This window comes from Mus caroli, chromosome 11 (genome assembly GCF_900094665.2).
Source record: "Mus caroli chromosome 11, CAROLI_EIJ_v1.1, whole genome shotgun sequence".
Lineage (NCBI taxonomy): Eukaryota > Metazoa > Chordata > Mammalia > Rodentia > Muridae > Mus > Mus caroli.
Window position 1 is genome coordinate 115,633,417 of NC_034580.1, and position 23,647 is coordinate 115,657,063.

Here is a 23,647-nt window from a genome sequence, read left to right on the forward strand (position 1 = left end):
TTTCCAGAAGTCACTAGGTTCGAGTGAATGCTGAACATTGATAGTTAAACTTTTCAAAAGGAAAACTCCAGGGAGAGCATAAAGTTTTAGTGGAAAGGATCTGTGCAGTGTCATTGGTCACCCTGATTATCTTAAACAGTGCTACAGCATTTACCCAACAAGTGTCAACCACAGTCAAAGGGGAACATGGGCGGGACATGGTGCACTCTCTACTCTGGAAGCTGGAACAAGAGGATTGAGTTTGAGGCCAGGCTGGACTACATACCAAGGTTGTGACTCAAAGCCTTTACTCCAACCCCAGTCACAGTGGCACTGTGGTGGCCCACACGTAGACGTGGACATGGAGGGTGTGGCTGACCCTAACCTAACCAGGTGTCATTTTTGTCAGTCACAAACTTTTTGATCCTTGAGTGTACCCAAAGCCAGCTCCTTCTCCTCCTGAATCCTCTGTAGCTTTCCTGTGGTCTCTGTGTTGTGTCTGGTTCTCTGTGGCAGCCATGTTGTTGTGTTCTGAGTCCTAGACAATTACTAGTCTGTCTCTGGTGGACAGTCATACGAAAATAGTAAATCTATGAAAAAAAAAATCAAATCAACAGGACAATGAAGTGGGGGAAATCAAGACAAGACAAAAGAGATTTCTGCATCTGAGACTGGCTTCACAGATGCTGAGGCTTGGGGGTTCAGAGCATAGTGACATTGCTGCAAGCAGAGCCGGCCTTTGAAGGCTGAGGTACAATCTGGATGTAAACAAATAAAAGGATTAAAATTGCTCTAAACTAAAATGTAAAGCCAAGAAACTCACACTCAGTGCATCAAGAGAGGCAAGCTGAGATGAAGCCCGCTCTTCTAGGTGAAGTGGGTCCAGCTATACAGGCAAGAAAGTCACTTGGCTCTGTGCTGGGTGCACAAGCAAAGATCATAAATAGCTTCTGTCCTGCTGGACTCTGTAGAACACAGGAAAAGGCTCGCTGAGTGGAAAAACCCTTCTCTGCCAGAAATGCCTTCAAATGCTGGACCTGCTTGCTCTTCAGTGTCTGTCTCACCCAGTATCTCTCTCAGAGTTTGACTGCTCTGGACATAAGGAGATTAAAGCCTCATGGAGACCACACTAAAAGTAAAGATTGTTTCCTATTAGGTGCTGGTTTTAAGTCAAGTTAAAGAGAAACCTGCTGATTGTGTAGTGACAAGTGAAGTGATGCCGGAAAGATGGACAGGCCCTTTAAGAGTGGACCAGCAGCGAGCTCCCTTCCTTCTCAGGGACCCCCCTGCGGGAGCCAAGTCAGCACCAAATGGAGCCTTCCACTGAGGGAGATGGGAGCCTGTGTCTACACTAAGGGTTAAAAGGGACAGAAAACAAGGTGGGATGCTGGGGGAAGGAGTGTGGCCAGGTGGCTTCTAGGATCCCTCCCCCTCTGTTGCCTGAGAGATGGATTTGAGAAAACAGCAAGAAAGCCAGCATAAGGTAAAAATGGTGATATACTAAACACTGCCACCAAGGTGAGCTTGCATGTTGAGGCCATCAGTGGAGGGCAGCGTGATGGACTGAGGACAGATGGATAGAGCAGCTGAGGCCTGGAGCGTGACCAGGATGAAGCGACAGGAAGAAGGGGCTGATGTCACCTGCTGGCCTGGGCTGTGAGTGTGTGCCTGGGAGAAGCGGGAGAAGTGGTATTGGATCCCCCAGCTTATGATGACTAGGCCTGAAGAAAGCATGAGGTCTGGGAGCCAGAGCAAGGTCCCCAGAGGTGCTAGTGGGTCTTTGGAACATAAGTAAAGATGGACCCTGTTGTGAGTCGTCGTCTCTGCTTCTACCTGACCTTTCTTGTGGTTAAATAACCATGAGTTCCACAAACAACTTACAGATACTGTTCTTATGACTACACATATAAGCACTTGTACACACATACACAGCACATGTAGTTTTTGTTTTTCACAGGTATATAGATGCAACCTACCTTTTTGTCTGGTATGGAACAGACAGCTGCTGCTTCTATTGAAAGACAGATCGTAGAGGTTTTAAAATATGCACTTGTTGGAAAACATTGTGACTTTCATAATTGCATTATTCTCACCGACATCTTTTGTTGAAATTGTTACTTTGGGGGAGTCCAGGAGAGTTGACGACAAAAGCCTTCATTTCACTGTGAACTTGACCCTCTCTTTTTAGAATTTCTAGCGTCTTACATTTGCTTATAGTAGTTGAAGGCCATCAGCAAAAATTCTGTTTCTTTAGAGAAAGCCTGGAAACCTCAGGCTTTTTCTTTTCTTTATAAATTTATAAGGAAATTCCTTGGTGCTGAAAGGTATAGTTACCTTCACCCACATTTTGAACTTTTTAATAAAATGTTTCTAGAGCCACTAAAAATTCAACGTTTGTGAAACAGTTGTTGTAACATTCTTCTGATTGCACGAGAAGGGGTCTAGGAACTGGGTAGCTGCTGTGTGGGATTAAGCTACCCAGTGGGCCCCCCCATGTTCTCTCAGCAGACCCTCACTTTCCAAACCACCTCTTCCCAGTTGGTTCCCCATCCTGCTCTCTGGTCTGAAGCTGTGTCCTTTCCTGCTCGTTTTGGCTCATTTGGTTCACCTCCACAGGCTTAGCTGACAGCCTCACCCGTCTCCTTTGGCCCTTCCCTCACTGCTGGCCTTCCTGCTAGGTATCTTGGTCATATGAGACCTTTGCGGATGCTGTAGTCTGTATTCTTCACGCCTGATTTGTTGTTTTTTTAAGTGAATGATATCATTGTTCATATCTTAAATAGCTTGCTTTCCCATTCCTTCTGAATGTCCCAAGCTTCAGTTTCCAGGTATTTGTGTGTTTATTAGCCAGGTGTATAGCTACTGCACGGTAATGGTATGTTTTACATATTTAATACTGATTTCACATAGGATCATTATAACATTGATTGTTCTTGGAATTCTTGGGTATGTGGTTAGAAACATTCTAATTCTTCTTTGGTTCCCTGAGAGCCACAACAGCTGCAGATCCCAGCTGTGTTGAATGTAGAACATGTGTTTACATGGAACAGTGCATAGGAAAAGGTCACCTGACACTTGGGAGTTACTGTCCTAGCTTTGTATCTGTGGCAGGCACCTGAGACAATCAGCTTGCTTGCTTGTTTCTGTGCCAGAATACACCATGGCAGGACCATTGACAGAGAGATCCATGCCCAGGAATGAAAAAGGAGCTCAGGACCGCACACTCTCCCACTGGCCTAAGACCAAGGAACATTCTAGATCCAAACTCTAGTACTTTGAGCATGGTAAAACCTGTGAACTTGCTCCCCATCTGTGTGTGTGTGTGTTCAGAGGTTTATTTCCTGAGCAAACTGTCTCTTGAACCACAGTTCTCATTGTTCCGATCTTAGAAAATTACTTTGGCACAAACAAGGTCTTGTATTATGCAGGCTTGTCTCAAATCTGCCGTTCCCCTGCTTTATTCTCAAATCCCAGTGTTACAGTGAAGACTTCCCTGCCTCACTGGTTACAGTGAAGGGTGCCCTGCCTCACTGGTTACAGTGAAGGGTGCCCTGCCTCACTGGTTACAGTGTTTTGTGTCGTTTTGAGTTTATATAAACGTTATCAAGAGTGGTCCAGCTGACCTTTTTATTCAAGTTGACTTGAAATGCTCTATGGTTCAATGATCCTTTTCCCTGTTGCTGACACCTGGATTGTTTCTACTTTTCTTTTCTTTACTTTATAAAGAATCTTTCTCTCACTATATTTGTGCTGAATGTTTAAAAAAAAAAGTCTAAGAGGAGGATAGAAAAAAGAACATGTATTTTATGTCAGTCCATGGTGGCTTTGCTGTACTGTCTCAGCTGAACTAGACTCTGGCCCACCATCCTGGCCGTTTATAGGCTGTCTAACTCATGTTTCCAGCACATGCCAAAGCAGGATTTGGGAACTACACAAGAGTGTACCTCTTAGAAATTAGGGCTTTTTGAGGCTACAGAGATGGCTCACTGGTTAAGAATATGGGCTGCTCTTTCAGAAAACAAAGGTTTGAGTCCCAGCACCTAACAATGGTTTGTAACTCCATTTTCAGGGGGAATCTGCTGCCCTTTTCTACTCTGAGTACTGCATGCACACAGCTGTGCGTGTAGACAGAACACCTTTACATGTAAAAATAAAATCAAAATAGTTCTCAAAAAAAGAAAGAAGGAAAGACAGACCAGAGCTTTCTATAGAGCCAGGAATTTTCTTTAAGTAAGTAATGTGAGTTTTAAGAAATGTTTGTCTTTGCATGCGGATGGTAGCACTCACAGTTTCTGTAGCAAATTGGCATTTTCCACCTTATGGATGCTGTAGAAATGTGACAGTCTCAAGCTGGATCAGGAGAGATAAGATCAGGTCAAGGCTGGTATGAGCCTACTGATGGAGAAGGGTCCGCCTTCAGCTGTAGGCTCACAGTGAGCTGACTGAACTTGGTGGTACTTCTTTGTCATGGTTAGGGGAGGGAGAGCCTCTGCTGCCTTGTGTCAGGGGAGCATCATTCTGGCTGCTGTAGACCCCAGCTCTGACAGCCTGCCTGCTGCTTCCCATTTGAAAGCTGTACAGAAGTGTCTGTAACTCTGTGGTCCCTTTCGAGGCATTGGACAGCCTCATTGACATACAAGTAGTAAAGTTTAGGGCCTGCTGGAAATTGGGCAGTAAGTTGGTCCTAATCTGAGGTAGGTGGAGGTCACGTATGTGTGGCAGGAACTGAGTAAACTCCCTGAAAGTTCAGGGAGGAGGGAACCGCCCAAGCCCTGTCCTGGGCCACAGGGTGTCAAAGACCAGCCTGATACCTGAACAGCACAGAGGCACCAGAGCCTCATGGTCCCACTCAAATGTTGAAGCTAAAAGATTGACCTGGAAGAAGCAGAAAGAAGTGCTACCACTATAGCATGAGCTGGGGGTGGGGGGATGGGAGGAGCTAGTGGATGGGGCGCGGGGAGAGGAGCGGGAGGACATCAAACAGCAAGCAGAGAGGGATTCAATGTTTCTCACATAAGGAGAGGTGTCATCTGTGGTGATGCTCGGGCCAGTTTAATGACTGACAACTACACACCACATACATGCTGCACTGTGCCCCACGAGCACATGTATTGGTGAGTGTGCTTGTGGCCACCTGTGAGAACCTGAGATGGGCTCCCGGGACTGACATGGTAGGCTAGAACTGATACTGAAGGTTGTTCTGGCTGATGGTGTTCACTGTTGCTAGCGGTGCTACCTCATGGCTTGGCCAGTTGCTGCTTTGGTCTCTTTTTGGTCATCAGTGGATACCGCAGAGACACTTTGAAGCCATGCACAGGCTGCATGTCCTTAGACAGTCTCTTGTTCCTCTTCACTCCAGTAGGGGCACCACCGGCTTCTCCAGCTATTAGATGGATTCGTCTGCTTTTCATTTTCCTTACAGTTGGTTAGTATTGAGCCCATGCTTTTTTTGGTGTTTGTGTTATGGTCTAATAATAGGATTTTTCTATTGTAAAAAGTATTCTGTTTTGGGCCCAAACTTTGATAACTGATAAGACTATCACCACCTTGTCTTGTGCTGTGTCTATTATGTCTGTCATGTCGCCATCCTCCTTCCTTCCCCTCCTCCTCACCCTCACATTATAGCACATACACTCACTTTGATGTGTCCACCATTCTTTGAGCCTTCTTTACAGCTCTTCAAGAGGCTGCAGATTCCTACAGTATTCCCTCTAGAGTCAACCCAGATATGAGCCATTTCCATACAGATGCTAGGTCCACCCAAGAACCTTACTTAGAAACAAAGATGTGAGCTCTTGGCATGTTCATTGTCTTTGTGGTGGAGACAGTTGGGCATGGTTTTTCAAGGGCTAACCTGTGCTATGTGGGTCTGTATTTGTGCATTTGTGTGTTATAGAGAACTCAGACTATGATCAAGTGGGGAGTGAGAGACTTGGGGCTAGACTAGAACTGAAGTTGTTAAGATTTCAGATTTCTGTGGATGTTCTTGAATAGGCTACACTCTTTATACTGTAGTGAGTCTTACAGCAGATAAAGGAAGGCGGGATTGCAGGAAGCTGTCAGGTGATGAGTGCTCTCTGTGTCAGGAGGAGGCAACTCTGCCTGTAGACAGTTCAGAGAGACAGAGGGTGACATTGGTGGATGAGTCAGGAGAAAGGGGATGATGTAGGAAAATCGTGTCTGCTGAGAGCAAGACCCAAGGAACCCTGCTTTCTCTGAGATGTGGGAGCTAGGGAAAGGAGGAAGAGAGGGAATGAGGGAAGAGGTAAACAGAGGCTGCTGCTGGTGGCATGTGCATCAGCTGCTGTCTGAGCTTATGTCTGCATGAGAAAGCAGGCTGAGTCCCCAGAGGCACAGGAGGCAGAACATCAGCATGCCCCACCCCTATAACTGCTTCTGATGTTATGATACTGTATGTTGAGAACACCACCACCACAGAGTGCTTAACAGGTGTTAAGGAGATCAGTGGGCAGCAATTGTGATGGTGTTTCTGTGAGCTTAACGTAATGGCCAAGTCTGGGAGAGGCTCTGTAGAGCCTCATGTCATCCTCTGCATGCCTACTGTCCACAGATACACCTGGAAGAGGAAGTTTGAGTTTCTCAGAAACTCGTAGGCCAATGACATCTATGGCCTCAGCACTCCCTAGGGGACTTGATGCCACTCCTTTGCTGGACGTCAAACTGTTCCATGTGTCCAGGTTTGCCTGTCTAGGTTGCATCAATGGGGGTGCCACTGTGCACTTGACAAAGCTAGATCCCTCTTCCCCACCATCCCCTCCACTGCAGCTCTGTCTGGCCCTCCCTGGGGGTGGCCTGTTGATCATCTTTGCCTTTCTCTCTTGTTGTGGCAGTGCCAGGCATAGGAGTTGCATGACATTGCCATCTGCTCCATAGTTGAAATCAGAGCTTAGCTTCACTCTTCCCAGAAGTCTTAGTGGTGCAGTGCATGTGTTCCTGGGATCCGACCCTTCCAGAGATTGACCTGGCCTTTTGGAAGGTATTCCTGCACTGTTGTGGGGTGGGCTTTTTCCAACCATAGCTGCTGTTACAGTTGATACAGCCTGCAGTGACAGTCTGATAAAGCAAGTGGTCTTTCCCCCTTGTGTTTAACGGGATTTGTTAGAGAAAGTGAATTTTAATGAATACATTCTATAAAACCCATTTCTAGCTCTTTGATTAGGGCTTCCCTGCTCTCTCAGTCTAGGCAGGCCTGAAGCCAGCCCTCTGCTCACAGCCCCTCTCTGTTCCCCAATCTCTGCTTGCCAGGGTTTCTGAATGCTGGGTGGGGCCTCTGCCCATCAGGGAGTACTCAGGTACAGGGCCGTGTTCCCAATGGACACATGGCTTCTTTTGTTCCTGCTGCACTGGGTGTTGATCCCCTGTGTGCCAAGGCCGTGCTTGCAGCTGCACTTGGCTGGCTCGCAGGACCTTAGTTCTGGCCTGGAGCTTGACAAACCCTCGGCAGTCCTTTTGAGATGGGTTCTGGGAGCCCATGAGCTTGTTAGTGAAGCTTGGCTCTCAGGCCATTCTCTTCCTGGTGGTTTCATAGAGTGGATTCTGTTGTCCCAGGGGATCGCAGCCTGCCGAGTTTGTCCTCACTAAACTACACAGCTAATGGTTTTGGTGAGACTGTCCCCCTTTTCAGTCAGTTTTCCTTAAGGAGCATTCGACAACATCTGGAGATCCTTTGGATAGTCAGGGCTAAATGGTTCTGGCCTCGGTTGGTTACAGCCAGGGATGCTGCTGTACGTGGCACAGTGCACAGTTCTGTGCAGTGTATGGACGTGGAGAAATGTTACTGTGGGAACAGATCACCGAGGAATCTGCTCCTAGTCAGGCGTCAGATGTGTTGACGTATTTAAGCCATCCATAATGGGAGGCACCTGCGTGGATGGGAGTCAGTACAAGTCCTCCATAACTAAAGGCACAGGGCCAATACCAGTGTTAAGTTCTAGGGTTTGTTCCGTGTTGCCTTATGGGTGGGTACCAGCTCTTAGGATCTGGGTGTTGCCCTGTATCTTGCTATTAATGCATTGTGGAAGATGGAAGTTGTAAAGGTTTCCCTAATATATCTGGCCTTCATTATTTTAATAACTCAATACTAAGTAACTTGATGATTTAGAGATTTAAATGTAACTTTGCATTTGGGCAAATGTAAATAGCAGACTTATTTCATAGAGCTGCATTCATTCCTCTTGGGGCCTACAGTGTGTGAGATGTATGAACTGACTCAGGTTGCAGTGGTCCTCACTGCTGTTGTTGTGCTCTGCACAGTACAAGGTTACTTCTAGTCCCTAGGCAGCGAGAGCTGGAGAGACTTTTCCAGTGTCATTGATGAAGAACATTTCTCCACATTCATATACTTACAGAGGCTTCGGAGGGACATGGAAGCCTATCACTGGGCATGCCCACTTGCTCCCTTGCAGTGGTCTGTGTGCATCCTGTCTTGTAGATTCTTACAGAACATATACATAAAAGGAGTAGCTGTGATGTGCCCTCCTGAATACAGAGCCTGTCACAGATGGGGGCCTGCAGTCAGCTCGTTTGTGAGCGTGTAGCTACTTCATTGTCTGAGTGTGCAAAGCAGCACTGACATGGCAAGGTGACCTGCCTCACATCTGCAACTCTCTTTGACACGCATACTCGTGTGTGTGTGTGTGTGTGTGAATGATGTTCTGAAGTTTACATTTTACAATCATTAAGAAGCCACCCATACCTCCTTTTCATGTGGCTCTTTATAAAGACACGTTCTGCTTGTGAGGGGCACAGCACTCACTAGAGTGAGGAAGGGTGAGCTCCTCTGCCTCTCAGCTCAGGCTTGTGAGGGGCACAGCACTCACTAGAGTGAGGAAGGGTGAGCTCCTCTGCCTCTCAGCTCAGGTTGGTTTGTTAGGGTTTGTTTGGCAACTAGGTCTTAATGTGCTGGCTAGCCTCAGCTCATGCAGTCCTTCTGCCTCAGTCTCTCATATAGCTAGGACCACAGGCTCTGCCTCCCTGTCCAGCTTGTTCATTGATTCTCTTGTGTGAGTGAGCTCTGTGAGGATTCAGGTGAGCTGTAGGTTAAGTGTCTTTATTTAGGGCCTAGGCTTCTCAGCCTAGCATAGACTTGACTCTCATCCTGTAAGACTGGCCAGGATGCAGGTCCCAAGGTGAGCACTAAGAACACTTAGGGTTGGGATGTGGAATGTTGAACTGTAGTCACGTGTCACTGGCCAGGTTCAAAGAAAACATGTTGTGTCCTCAACCAGGGCTCTCCTGTGTAGAAGGGCAGAAAACAGACACCAGGCCACAGTGGGTCACAGTTTTACTAGAACAAACTCCAAACATCCTTCAGTGTCCTCTGTACAAATGCCAGAGTTTCTGTAGAGACATGTGGAAGCTGACAAATGGGATAGACTTTTTGTTTTGTTTTGTTTTGTTTTAGGTTTTTTGAGACAGGGTTTCTCTGTGTAGTCCTGGCTGTCCTGGAACCCACTATGTAGACCAGGCTGGCCTCAAACTTAGAGATCTGCCTGCCCCTGCCTCTGCCTCCCAAGTGCTGGGATTAAAGTTTATGTGTCACCACAACCCATGGTTAGAGATTTTAAAACGTGATCAGTGCTGACAAATCATCCTCCAGAATCTTTTTTGTTAATTTCTACATCCACCAGCACTAAGTTCAACCCTCTTAGTCATTATGAAGCATTATTTGTTTTTTATCTTTCTTTTTATTCTGCTGAAGAAAATCAGATGGAATTGTGTAGGTGGGTGGATAGATTGACTCTCACTTTCCCACTGTCATCCGACGGACTGGTGCACAGCCCTTCCTAATCACTACCGTTCATGTCTGCTGTGTGTGCTCCTGTTCTGAGCTTTGCTGGCCAGAGCGGGAGGAGCTCGCACACACCTAAACATGAATCCGTTGTCGGCTCTATCACCTTCCTTTAGAAGCTGCCAGTCATAAATGTGTGTTTATATCTCATTTCTTTTAGACCTTTAGATTTTGTGATTGGTTTAAGAAGGTTTTTTTCTTCATCTAAGTAAATAAAAATATTGTGTTTACGCGTTGTAAATTCTGGGTTTTTGTTTGGTTGGTTTTTTTGTGTTTGGTTTTTTTGGTACAGCGTCTGTGAGGCAATATCAAATGGTTAGTTAGACTTTCTAGCATCACCCACTGAGTCATTCATCCGTTCTTTACTGATTTAAAATGCCGTTTCATCACAGTTATGTATGTGGGTCTATTTCTGGGCCTTTCCTCTGTTGATTTGTTTGTCTCGCCCTCAATAATACCAGCCTGTAATTAAATAAATTTATAGCCTTTCTAATATCTGGTAGTGCGAATCTCTGTTCATTATTCTTTATTAAATTTTCTTTTTTCTAATTTTGTGATTTCTCTTCTGTACTTATTTTAGAATCAGCTTGTCAAATTCCATTAGAGGAAAACCCCCTCGGGCATCTTGATGGGACTGGCGTTGCTGTATAGAGCTGTTATCCGGGAACTGGTGTCTTTAGAATCCTTCTGGGAGTGTTTATTTAAAGAGAGCATTTCCAGGTGTTCTGTCTCTGAGTACTGTGATTGTAAACAATCTGCCAAATGAGACAACAGTGTGACAGTAGGAAGAGCCAGAGCTTGGCTAGAGTGTGGTCCTCATCAGGGCTAGAGGTGGCCACACCCTCCTAGTGGCGCCTTGCATTGTCCTTAGGTGATGACTGCACCTGATTGCTGGCACCTGGACGCTCCCTTTCTGCAGTCCTTGTTTGGCCTTCTTCCTCCCCTGAGCTACAGGCACCCCAGAGTCAGTGTTTGTGGTTCAGCTGCCAACTGTCTTGGTCAGTTTACACTGCTGATGTCTAGGCAAGGGTGAGTGTGTGCAGGGTGGCCTTTTCTCATTGTTGTGTTGATTTGTCTTTGGTTTGGAATAATTGCTTTAAAACATTGACTTAAAAGAGGATTTTAGGCATTTCTTTAGACTCAGATTTTCTCTCCTGTTACCTACCAGCAATCAGGTAGGCAGAACAGTGTGTCAGGAAAGTGTATCCGTCTGTTACCTAGTGCTAATACCTCCCTGTTCAGTGATCAGCATAAACACTGTGCAGAGCCAGTCCCACTTACAGAGAACTCTGGAACTGAAGCAGCAGCGAGGAAAGCTTGTGAATCTGAACTTAGCTCCTTAGAGCCCATCTGTGTCACACAGCAGAGCAGCCACAGAAAGGGGACCTGGGGCGGATGTACATGCCATGGCTGAGGGTGAAAGGAGGGCCCTCTAAAGTGGACTGTTTTGGGGTGCGGGGAGCACTTGAATCCAGTGTAAATAGGCTGCTGACGTGAGCTTGAACAGCTCCTTCCCTGTGGCATTGATGGGAAGAAGGTGTCACAGCAGGAGAGGTTAAGCTCGGTGTGTGGTTTTCTATGGCTAGTGAGGAATCCGCGCCTACAAGCAGATACTGGGCCCTACCTTCTGCAGTGTGCAGGTGCTCGTCAGCCTGCAGGTTCCTGACATGTGTGTATAACCCGTGCAACCTGTGCTTGTTTTCCAGAACTATACTCAGTACATCCCTCTGTCCATATACGACCTGCAGACGTGGATGGGCAGCCCCTCCATCTTTGTCTACGACTGTTCCAATGCTGGTCTCATCGTCAAGTCCTTCAAACAGTTTGCACTGCAGAGGGAGCAGGAACTAGAGGTGAGGTGCTGGAAAGCCAGCAGCGTTGCGTGCGTGCGTGTGCGCATGCGTGAGTAAGATGCTGAAAGGAGATTAGGAAACGGGATCTCTATGTGATGAGAGATTTTGTGTGTTTAGGCCATGCTGTGATGTTTGATGAAAGCTATGGAGGTGCACCCCACCCCCACCCGGACAAGTACATCCCATTGTACTTGGTATTATTTTCAATCTGAGCATTGGATAGTGACATCAGTAGGCAGGTTTGTGAGGGGGGGCAGTCCTGCCCTCTGTGTAATGTTAAATTGTTGCAGACACATGGGTTTAAGGAAATGGGCTTGTTGCTTCCATTCTAGTCTTTGTTTCCATGGGTGTCTTTTGTTATTCTATTTTGTTCTTTTAAAAGGTTTGTGTTTTTTAACTCAAACCACCAAGCTAAATGGTAAAAATGAAAACAGCTGCTAGGTCGGTTCATTGTCAGGAATGGGAGAGACTGGGAGCTGCTTGGATAATGAAGTGGTAGTTTGCCGGGTTGTTTTAATTAATATTTGATGGTTAAATTAAACAGTGAGTTCTAAAGAGAAATTGAAGAGGCAGTTTCAATTAAGAGGCCTCCATCCAGTGGGCTGCACAGAAGCTCTGGTGGAAACACTCTGTGGCCTCTGGGGGCTCATGAATCCTGATTGGCTGCAGCACAGGAAATTCTCAATCCAAGAACAAAAAATGGCCTTCAGTGTGTTTCCGAGAGCCTGAGTCTGCTCAGCTTTAATGTTTGTTATGTTTCACATTCCATCAGAAGAGAGCACTGAAGGGGCCAGCAGCAAAACCTGAGATTCTTTTTAGTAGAACTTAAAGTTAATATGCCTACTGTTTAGTATTTCATAGTATAACTTTAGCCCTATGTGTGGAACCTGCAGGAGAGTGACTAATAAATATAACACCTTTCCCCCTTAAGAGATGAACTGGGTACCACAGCATTGCTCACTGGCCTCTTCATTTTGTATTTGGCAAGAATTTGTGTTTGTGTTTCCAGCCTAATGCCGTACTCTCAGCCACTTCGTCTGGGTTTGCCCATGGTGGGCCAACTTACCAGCTGTAAATACCCCAAGTGCCAAGAGGTAATTTCTGTTTCCTGACATCAAGTAATAAATATTGGGCCATGCGGTGGTGGCACACACCTTTAATCCCAGCGTTTGGGAGGGCAGAGGCAGGGAGATTTCTGAGTTTGAAACCGGCTTGATCTACAGAGTAGGTTTCAGGACAGCCAGGGCTACACAGAGAAACCCTGTCTTTAAAAACAAAAACAAACAACAAAACAAAAAAATCTCCCCATTTATAATGTTAATAAATGTACCAAAGAATCCTGCCCAACTCTCACAGCCTGTTCCTGAGCTGTGGAGAGGTGAGGGAAGCAAGCCATCAGGCCATCAGGCTAGTTAATTAAACCGCACTGGGGAGGGACCTGTCCCTTTCCAGCAGAGGCACAATTACAGCTCAAGCATCTTATATTAAATGCCTGCTTCCCAGCACTGTGGCGCTGCTCTCAGACCACGTGTGTTCTCTGTGTGTTACCAAGGATTAATCAGCCACAAACACTATTCATTTCATTAACTACAACAGATGATTTACATACAATCGTTTCTCAGAAGGGGGAAACAGTTTAGTGGGCTTATTCATCATGAAGGAGCGGTGCCTTACGAGGCCCGTGGAGGGAGGTGCCCTGTTACACCAAGTATTTCATACGAAGCTCAGCTCTTCGTTCTCTATGGTTACAGTGCAGACTGAGCTTGTGTTTCTCTCACACACTTATATCAGGGCTCACTGTTCATTCAGTCTCTTGCCTAAAACAGCGGAAATTACAATCAATCATAGAGCTTTTTTTTTTTTAATAAAGATTTATTTATTTATTTATTTATTTATTATATGTAAGTGCACTGTAGCTGTCTTCAGACACACCAGAAGAGGGCATCAGGTCTCATTACAGATGGTTGTGAGCCATCATGTGGTTGCTGGGATTTGAACTCATGACCTTCGGCAGAGTAGTCGGTACTCTTAACCACTGAGCCATCTCACCAGCCCCAATCACAGAGTTTTATAAAATTGTCTCCCAATGCTCACTATGACATTAGTGCTCATCAGTCATTTCATCCTCCTGTGTAGAACAGTCCTGTGTAACTGCCCGGCTTACCTGCTTAGTCTGATCTTCCCTGGGGACACACATCTTATGATCCCAGCACTGCACTCAGGAGATGCAGGCTGAAGGACAGAGGGCGTCTGCTAGGTTGTATGGGATCTGTTCTCAATAAGTAAAGACCTAACCTAACCCACCTGGCCAGTTTCTTTGTAAATTGGCAGTATAGTTAGATTGTTGTGCACTGTGTGAACTGATGGAAACTGTCAGTAATTGGTTTATGGCAGGCTGTGGAATGAAGCACTTCACTGCTGTTCTGCTTTTCCCTCGGAGGGGATGACAACATCCCTGTGTCTCTTGCCTGTCCTTGTGGTGGCCAAGATCCAATTGGGGAATAGATTTGTAGTGTGTGGGGGAGGGCAGGAGAGAGGAAAAATGATTAAATATAACAGTAGAAAGTGGCTGGTTGGACTGCAAGCCCCCAAATAATAAGTGTAAGCATACACATGAGTGACATAAATTTTTAAGGGTTGATTATCTGCTTTCATTTTCTGGTGGTGTAGTGCTTGCCCTGGGACCCTGGGGTTTGGTTGCTGTGTGCTTCTCTCGCAGAGTAACACTGTAGGTAAAGGAGACAGCAGCTTCATAAGAGCAGGCACGAGCTACTGCACAAGATTGGAGCCTCCTCAGAGCCAGGAAATGTGTAGCTGTCACTCACGAGTCTAACTTAGGGGTTTTGTTGTTTGTTTTTTTTTTTTTTTCTTTTTAATATCATATCATTTTGTAATTTGAAGATTAAAGAAAAACTTCAAGTATCTCTGCTTTCACTGTTCTTTTAAAAATAAGTGCTTTAATTTTGACTGAAATACTATGTCGTTTGTGATGACTCAGCACCACCTTCCAGGCAGGGCCACTGTCAGAAAGGGGCCTTTCCCTCCTCTGGTCTGGAGGGCTGCGGCTCCCGCCTCTTTCTTGGAACACCTGTTTAGGTTGTCTGTGCAAGGAGCTTCTTAGTCTTCTACAAACCAGAAGCAGAGCTGCCGGTGGGGGTTCTCTGTAAGGATTACTAGACTCTGCAGGGGCATGGTGAGTTCAAGACCCGCCTGGACTACCTGGTGTGTTCAAAGCCAGCCTGGGAGCTTAGTGAGGTCCCTGTTGCAAAGAAAAGGTAAATGTTCTTGCAGGTAGCTCAGTGGGTAAAGGTTTGCTACCAAACCTGACAACCTGCGGTTGAGCTCCAGAGCAGAACCCACATGGTTGAAAGGAGTGAGTCAGGAGCAGCTGGAGTCTGATAGTGAAGAGACACATTGCTGGTAGGTTTAATTCATGTTTATTTGAATCTGAATGTGCACTCAAAAGAGAAACCTCTTAGCTGATGGAGGGATCTGTGTCCTGGCTTCCTCTTCCCTCGACTCTGCTGCTCAGTTGTAGTGCTGTATCTGATTTCTCTGTTTTGTGACCTCGCTGTATTTTTTAATATTCATTTTTATTAATTCTTTGTGAATGCCACGTAATTTTTTTTATTATTATATTCATTACCCCAGCTCCTCTCCTAACTTTTCTCAGATCAAGCAGTCCCTTTCCTGTCTCCCTCTTCTTAAATAACCCACTGAATCCAGTTTGTGTTGCTCAAATACTCCAGAGTGTGGAGCCACACTTAAAATCCCTACCAGGGGCTGTACTTTAAAAAAAAATGGACTCTCGCAGCGTGGAGTCACCGACTGTCAATGCCTCTTCATTTAGGGATAAGACCTTGTCGTCCCTGCCTGCTCCACGCTAAACTGTTGACGGCTTTGATTTTGTGCAGGTCTTGCTGCTGTGTGGTCATGAGGGCACTGGTCCTCTCTGACCTGTGGCTAGGACGGGGTCTAGGTGGAGGAGGAGTGATGTAGATGCCCCGTTTGCAGCCAAGCACCCCACTGGCGTGGGCTGCTGTTTGCACTTTGATCACTTGTGCATTTCTGGTACTGTCTCTGATGAGGCCTGAGAGTTGCTCTAATCTGTGGATGCACAGAGGTAACTTAGAAGCCATTCGAAGGATTACAGTAGCAGCCTTGTTGCATTAGTGATATCTTTAGCAGGTCCACACCGACCATGACCAAGGCTCTGAGCACCTGGCTTTTTCCTTTACTTCTTGTCCCCCAACTATTATTTCTGTCATCCATGATTTTTCTTGTAATCATCCCCTGCCCGAGATGTGGTCAGTTCTCTGTGCTTGGTGCATGGAGACTCTGAAAGATGACAAACATTGCCAAGCACAGAGCTGAGCGCGGCCCAACTGAGTTCCAGTCTGCTCTTTCTTTCCCTCTGCACTAGCCTTCCTCCTGCTGCTGACTGCCTGCAGGCTGCCTTCAACTGCCCATAGCTGTCTGCGGCTGCAGGCACTCCCGTGTTCTAGACTCACCTCTTTTCCAAGAGCAACCCAGGCCCGTGCCAAGCAAGCCCAGGAGGATGCACGGCAGCAGTCGTCTTGGGCCCCAAACATTTGCATTTAGAAAGCTGATGCAGTGAAAACTCAAAATTGGATTTTAGACAGATTACAGTTTATCTTTTTCACTAATAAGATCTCTAAGGTGAATAATTTACTCCTTGAGTGCTGCCTCCGGGAGGCAGCTACTTCCTCCTCTCTGCCCTCTGTTGCTGCTCTGTACTCCTGACCACCGCAGCTCCAGGCGGTTCTTCTTTGTCTCCAGGAGGAAGGGGCGTGAGGGGGGAGCAGTGCTTTCTCCTGCCTCTTGCATTAGAAAATGATTGCAGGCTTTTCTCTGGAGCTGCGGACTAGGCTACTAAGGGAGACTGGAGTTGGGAGTGGCCCTCAGGTTATCTCACAAGAGTAACAGCACAGGTCTTTGTTCTTCCTCTTTAGCCCCTGCTATAAGCTGCCTTTACCTCTAGCTCCACTCTCCCTACCTCAGTGGAGATGTTCCTGAAAATTTGGCCACATCATAGCCATGTCAGGAATCCAAAGGGACTCCTGCCATCATCTGGATAGAACTCAGGGAAGGAATGTGTTCAGGAAGTGCACCTTGGACTGACTGCAAGCTACAGAGACCACTGCACTCAGCTTTGTCCCAGGAGGATGCCATCCTGAACACCTTCAGGGTGGGTTCAGGGCGAGCACACATTCAATCCTTGGTGTGCTTGGCTGGAGTTTGAGGATAAAGAGAAGCACTGTCGTGATGGAGGGAGAGCCTTATGCTAGTTTAGTCCCGGTTCTGATGTTTTCTCCTCGGCTGCTGACACATTGCGAGGCTTTTTCCATTCAGCTTCCCGAGTGCTGTGCTCCTTTCTGACATAGCCATGAGGTCTAGCCCTGCAGCACATGAGCTCTCTCCTGGCAGAGAGAGATGTTGCCAGGTTTTGTAACATCATTTGGTATAGATGACCTATCTTCTTTACTTTCCACTTGGGCATCTTGTTTGTGAACTGAAGTATATGTTCTCAGATCTTGGTCACTGTAACTAGGAATTTGGACAAAAATAATTGATGTCACGGTCATCACAGTGTTCTCAAAGTATATATTCCACAGACTGAGAAGTTCATGTTTTGAAATGTCAGACTCCTTTGCTAAAAAGCCGCAGCATGGCCAGCATGGGGCCTGGAGCCCAGGCAGTTCACCGTGTTCACGGCTGTTATTCTATATGTCACCTGAGGGTTCTTTTTCTTTTCCAAATGGTTTAGCCCAGGCTGGCCTCTCACCCATGGTAATCCGACTGTCTCAGTTCCCTAGGTGCTGGTATCAGGTGGTAATCCTTTGACTGACTGCCACAGATTCATCCTTAAGTTACCTTTCAAAGGCAAGTTTCTTGTTGGCCGTGTCCTCTGGGCACTTGCCCTGTGACAGTCGTTGATCAGCCCAGGGATCTGTGGGTCTGGTGCTATGTAACACTGACACCCTGCCTGTCTCTGTCCTGCAAGTTAGACTCCAGGTCCTCCGTTCTTTCTCTCTGCTACCATAACTAATCATTCATAGACAGCAGGGAAATGAGCCAGCGTCTGTTATGTGCTGTCTTTATTTTCTCCTTTAATTGTCAAGTAATGTTAATTTGTGGGTTTTAGCAAGGTACTGTCCATGTCCTCCAGTATGGTTATTTTATTTTGGTTCACTTTGATTTTTCTCTTTTGGCTTGTGATCTTATGAGAAGAGATGAACTTGGCTATTGTGTGTTCAGGGTGGGAACTATTCTCCAGGGACCTGATCTGTGGAAGACAACTGGGCTGCTGCTGCTTGACATTCAGTTACTGCATAGAGGCACACTGGGGAACCACTGGGGGCTAGGAGCAGAGAGCAGTGTGCCATCCGACATAATGCCTGACCTGTGGTGGGCACCCAGCTAAAATGTGCTAGCTAACAAGGAAAATATCACTCCAGTGGCTGTGTGTGGCTCTGTCTAGGAGCTGAGCAGAGCTGACAGTGGCATCGGTCCAGGTGGCCATGTCTGCAGGTGATGGTGCTTGGACTTAGTAGTAGCAGTTGTGGTTTTGGCACCTCAGATTCTGGAAGCAAAAAACAGTTTGCTTATGAGTTAGGTGTAAGAGATAAGAAACAAAGAGAATTAGAGGTGAGGGCTGGGGCCATATCTCAGTGGTAGAGTGCTTCCCAGTTAGCAGGAGGCTCTAGGTCTAGTCTCTTCTACAGTGTGTGTAGAGGGAGAAGAAGTGGTGTGAGGAGAACTTGTTGAGCAAGGGAGAAGGGCAGAGCCATCCTTTGAGTGGAGTAGACTGTAGTGCTGAAGTTTGCATGGCGATGTGTGAGCAAGAGTTCTGCATTAGATTATGGAGTTCTAAGCCTCTTTCTCAGGAGACTAGGTTGGCTCTGGAAGTGTGGGGAAATCTTTGAGTCGACCAAAGCTGCTGAAAAAGTGAGGCCAGGACACCATAAGGTTCTCTGTGATGTCAGCCTAGAAGTAGCAGAAGGGGTGGGGGTGGTAAGAAAACTAATATTCCAAAGGTCAGTGGGAGAAAACACTTCCTGGGAATAGGGATGGTTTACTGATGGCTCGCTGTGACAGGCCATGGGAGGTAAGGGGTGAGGAGACCGCCAAGGCTTCAGTGCCAGATTGAGAGTGGGAAATTCGGGCCAATGATGTCCATGAAGGATATTCAGGGAGTGGAGGAAGGCAGGGAGCTTCGGGAGGTGTAGACTGGGGGGAAGGGGCTCATTTCTTTGTTGGTTTTTAAATCTTTATTTATATGTACATTCTTACCACATGTGCCTGTGTTGATGGAATAAGCCAGCAGAGAGAAGAACATGGAGATGTTGTTTGTGAGGGTGGTCCTCAAGTTGGTGTGAGAGGGAACAGTGGCCAAAACGTGAGGAAAAAGTGTGGAAAGAGCCCACTGGAGAGAGAAAGACATCTGGTGACAGAGAAGCTGCCTCTGGAGGAAAGTGAAAACAGCCCAGACCCACATAGGAGGAACAGGTGCACACACGTGCACATTACACACACATGGAGAGCACACCCATAATGCACTGGTGCATGCCACCGGTGCAGACACTTTATGTGTGCAGCAGCACTGCTGTGTAGGTCCTTGTTCATCTTAGCAGAGAGCAAGTAAGTGTTCTCCAAGGCTGGCCATGTTAGGCTGTCCTCTGAGGAGTGAGGGGAACACTCCCTCACCTTTAGCTGTCATGTGTCCTTCAGTGCCCCCTATCCCTGAGTTCCTGTCACTCAGTAGGGTTTTGCCAACAACGAGGGAGAGCAAGTATCCAGAACTTCACAAGATCCTCTGCTGGGAAGCTCAGGATGAAGGCTCTACTGGTTCACAAAGTATATAACCCCTTGCCAAAGAAAGATGGCCTCTGGCTGATAGGGAAGGCAGAGCCTCCTAAATTACTCTAAGATACAAGATAACACACTGTGCTCAGAGGTGACTGTGGGTTCACTCAGATCATCAGAGGACACATGAAAATGCTGTGAGTTGTAAAAAATGACTCCCTAGACCCAGAGTGTAGACAAGGTCTGTGTAAAGACGTGGCAAGGAGGAGCTTGATGTGAAGCCAGGCTCTTTGGATAGCCTGAGACAGCAAGCATGCTGTCAGCACTGGTGATCAGCACCCACTGTCCCCTGGACCTACAGCCTAGAACAAGTCACCAGAAACAAACTTCAGATCAGCATGCTGTTATGTCCCTATGGCCATGCCTTCTGGCACATGCCCTGTGATGTGGCATCCAGGAACCCCCAGCTCTAACCAGAAGTAATTCATGATTGTGGATGTTATGCTGTGTATCACACAGAAGAAACCACTGTCTGCTGAGTGCCACTGTACAGGAAGACAAGGCTGGACACCTCCCTTCTCAGGGGACCGTTACCCTGGGCTGTCCCTTAGTGTCTTCTTATGCACACAGCTGCAGAACCTCCCGTGTTTTCTTCTCTTTAGTTGTTGATTCAATTCAAGTATGGTTGGAGTGGAATTTGCTTATCATTTCTAATTAATGTGTTCGCTGAGTTGTAGAATGGTTTGAGAGCATTTAGAAGCTGCAACTGCCAGCAGCTAAGTGGCTTTAAAATAATGGACGGTTCATTGGGGGGTAAGCTCAGAATCACTGCGAGAAACTGGCTGACCCAGGCTCTAGGAGCCTGTTGGAGACCATCACTGAGTTGCTGTCCACCAGAAGTGGCTTCTGCTCCTTGGCCAAGATTTCAGAGTCTCAGAGCATACAGACCACTCGGTTAAGTTGTTATTGATGATTGGGTGCCTACAGTTATGTGACTTGTGTGTTAAAAGTCTACGTCAACATGCTAACTGTAGTGTGCCCTGGGAGACCTCTGAAAGCTAATGAAGCAGGTGAGTAGCATGAGCTCCACCCAGCTCTGCCCTCTGATCTCCACTCGGCCTATGGGACGAGGCATAGCTCACCACAGAGAAGGGCTGCCTTAAGGTACAACTGCTCAGAATGCCACGTCTTAAGACTCCTGAACTTAGGGCTATCTCACCTTGTTAAAAGTTGTTCCTCACTGTGTGTGCGAAAGGCCAGGACCGTGCTGTTTCAGTGGCTCATTTAAAAACAAGAAATGTGGGTACTGCCCTGAAAAGCGGACTGTGCCCTTCAGAGTGGCACATGACTGGGAGGTGGCCGGCCTTGCTTAGGAGCTGGAGCACCCCCACCCCACAATGCCACGGTCTTGGTGATGGAGCACGTGTCTTCTCTGGAGCTGGTTACAGTGAATTGCATGTAAAGATGGTTCTGGTGCCGAGAAATGCCCTGGCGGAGGTGAGGCTTCCTTCCTTCAGGAGCTGTGGTGCTTGTCCTGATGCCCACACTAGACCCGGCTGCCTGGTAATGAGCTTCATATGCACGCTGACTCCTGAAGGATTATTTTGATTAAAGGGTCAATATCTTAGATCAAAAATTAAAACTAAAATAACGTATGGGATAAAACTCATGTGTAAATCAATTTTTTAATTCCTGTATTAGCGGTTCTGAAAGAATTCTTCATTGGTTAAATCCTTTGCCTCAATTTTTTTTTTTTTTTTTTTTAGAAAAATGTCACTGAGTTAAATTTTCCCTGAGGCAGAACTATCATATATAGTAGATGCAGCTCATGGGTGGTGGGTTCACAGAGTGCATCTGAGGCTCACTTATTGTCTGCTCCAATGGGATTGACCTGTGCCCAATCCAGGCCTTCCCTTGCTCATAGAGCAGCTCCCCATGAGGGCTCTTTTGTTTGTTTGTTTGTTTGTTTGTTTGTTTGTTTTTTCGAGACAGGGTTTCTCTGTGTAGCCCTGGCTGACCTGGAACTCACTCTGTAGACCAGGCTGGACTTGAACTCAGAAATCCGCCTGCCTCTGCCTCCTGAGAGCTGGGATGAAAGGCGTGCGCCACCCCGCCCGGCAAGGGCTCATTTTGAAAAGGGAAATATGGAGAGGTGAATTTAGACTGCAGGTCACTGGCCATTCTTTCCTACTTACAGACTCTCCAAGACTCTGATCCAAACTTCAGCACTCTTCCCTTGTCTCTGCTGACTCCTGGGTCCTACACAGGTGCAGGGGTCATTGCCTCTGCTCCCCCGAGCCCCTTTTCACCAGGCTGGCTGTTGGCAGCCAGCTCTCCCTTCTCCCCAGTGCCTGTCCGTGAGGCTGTGATCTGACGCCTCTGCAGGCTCCAGGGCTCTCACCTGGTCTGACACGAGACCTGGAAACCAGTTTCCTTTGCACAACTGTCTCTGCCTGTCTATCTTGGCTTACACAGCCAGAACACAGAACAGTATTTTACATGTGATCTTGACCTCCTTCTCTCTGCCACGAGAAAACTTTGGTGGTATTATTCAAGCCGCTGAACTCTGAAGTGTGCATTTGAAATAGTTCCCATGTGGCCAGGGTACAGCTTAGCCAGAGAGTGCTTGCCCAGCGTGTGTGTAATAGCCAGGACTTGATTCCGACTAATGCAAAATATTAAGTATGTAACGTGGGATAGTTTATGTTTTATAGAATTTATCACTTATTTCCCTAAAAACTGATGTTTTTGTTAAGTGGATTATATCATCTTATAGTTGTGTATATGAGTGTCTGAAGTTTGACTTTGGGATTAACATTTCTGCAGAAGGGGTTATTGGTAAAATATGCCTTTAAAGCCCACCGTTCGAGGACTTGAAGATGCCACAGCTGTCTTGTGGACAGTAAAATGTTAACATTGTATGTCCAGGAGTCAGCACAGCTGTGTGGGTTAGACATAAAAGATGCAGAGCAGGCAGCTTTGAACCTCAGTGTCACTAGGCTGCCTAGAGCAGTGCTTCTCTGCCTATGGGTCCTGACCCTTCCCCCACCCCCCCGGCCCCCCAGAGGTCGAGTATTGGATATCCTTCATGTAAGGTGTTTATATTACCATTCGTAAGAGTAGCAAAGTTACACTTACGAAGTAGCAACAAAATTTTATGGTTATAACAGCATGAGGAAGTGTATTAAAGGGTCGCAGCATTAGAAAGGTTTAGAACCACTGGCCTAGAAGAAATAGTGGGACAAAAAAACGTTCTAAAGAGCAGGTGGGTAGCTGCATCATCTGTAGTCCATGGTGGCCTTAAACCCAAAGCAGTCCCCCTCCTCAGCCTCTTGAATGCTAAGCTCACAGTCACAGTCTTCAAAGCTTTGTTTTCTAATTGCTGGAGATGTTTTAAAATGGAGGTAAAACTTACAAGAATAGTGGAGGAATGGTTTGAGAGTGGTCTTAGTCTAGGGCTTTTGCCCCACCAGTTTTCACTGAGGAAAGTACCAAACATGCACCTTCTGTGCCTTAAAGCAGCCACGCTTAAATCAGTCAAAACCCCTTATCTCCTTTGTGAAATAAGAACACATTTTTGTAGATTAGAGAAATCAGGTGTACATGTAAAACCATTACATAACGCACCTTACTGTGCACACACTCTGCATCCTTCCTTTTGTCTCTGTGATGGTGGCAGGCACACTCTTTATGAATTCTGCTTGAATCTGCTATCTTTTTAGTACTGATGTTATATGTATCTGCTCATCTTCCCATGCCTTTAAACCCCCCAAATGTTTAGCTTAAATAAGTTAGCATGAAAGGGTGGGCAGGCTGCAGTGAGTACTGGTGCTACCATGGCTGTTGGGGGCTACAGAGGAAAGCTTTGTCTGGGCAGAACCAGTTTTGCTGGTGCCATGTTGTTCTTCTTGATGCCCAGTGTTCCCTCTGGGAGTGTCTGCTAAGCCACTGTCCTTCTGTGTCCTCCTGTAGGTAGCTGCGATTAACCCAAACCATCCACTTGCCCAGATGCCCTTGCCTCCCTCAATGAAAAACTGCATCCAGCTGGCAGCGTGTGAGGCACACGAGCTGCTGCCCATGATCCCTGACCTCCCAGCCGATCTGTTCACATCCTGCCTCACCACTCCCATCAAGATTGCTCTGCGCTGGTAAGTGTCCTGTAGTCCAGGTCTCCATC

At 46.8% G+C, this 23,647-nt stretch overlaps 1 protein-coding gene across 1 annotated transcript in view; it reads left to right on the forward strand.

Annotated features, from left to right (window-relative positions):
* The window catches only part of Rptor (regulatory associated protein of MTOR complex 1), a 299,725-nt gene that overhangs the window by 128,593 nt on the left and 147,485 nt on the right, over positions 1-23,647 (forward strand). Inside the window, exons 5-6 of the mRNA XM_021175441.2 lie at positions 11,497-11,643; positions 23,443-23,618. Coding sequence (XP_021031100.1) covers positions 11,497-11,643; positions 23,443-23,618 — 323 coding nt within the window. The remainder of the gene's footprint in view (positions 1-11,496; positions 11,644-23,442; positions 23,619-23,647) is intronic.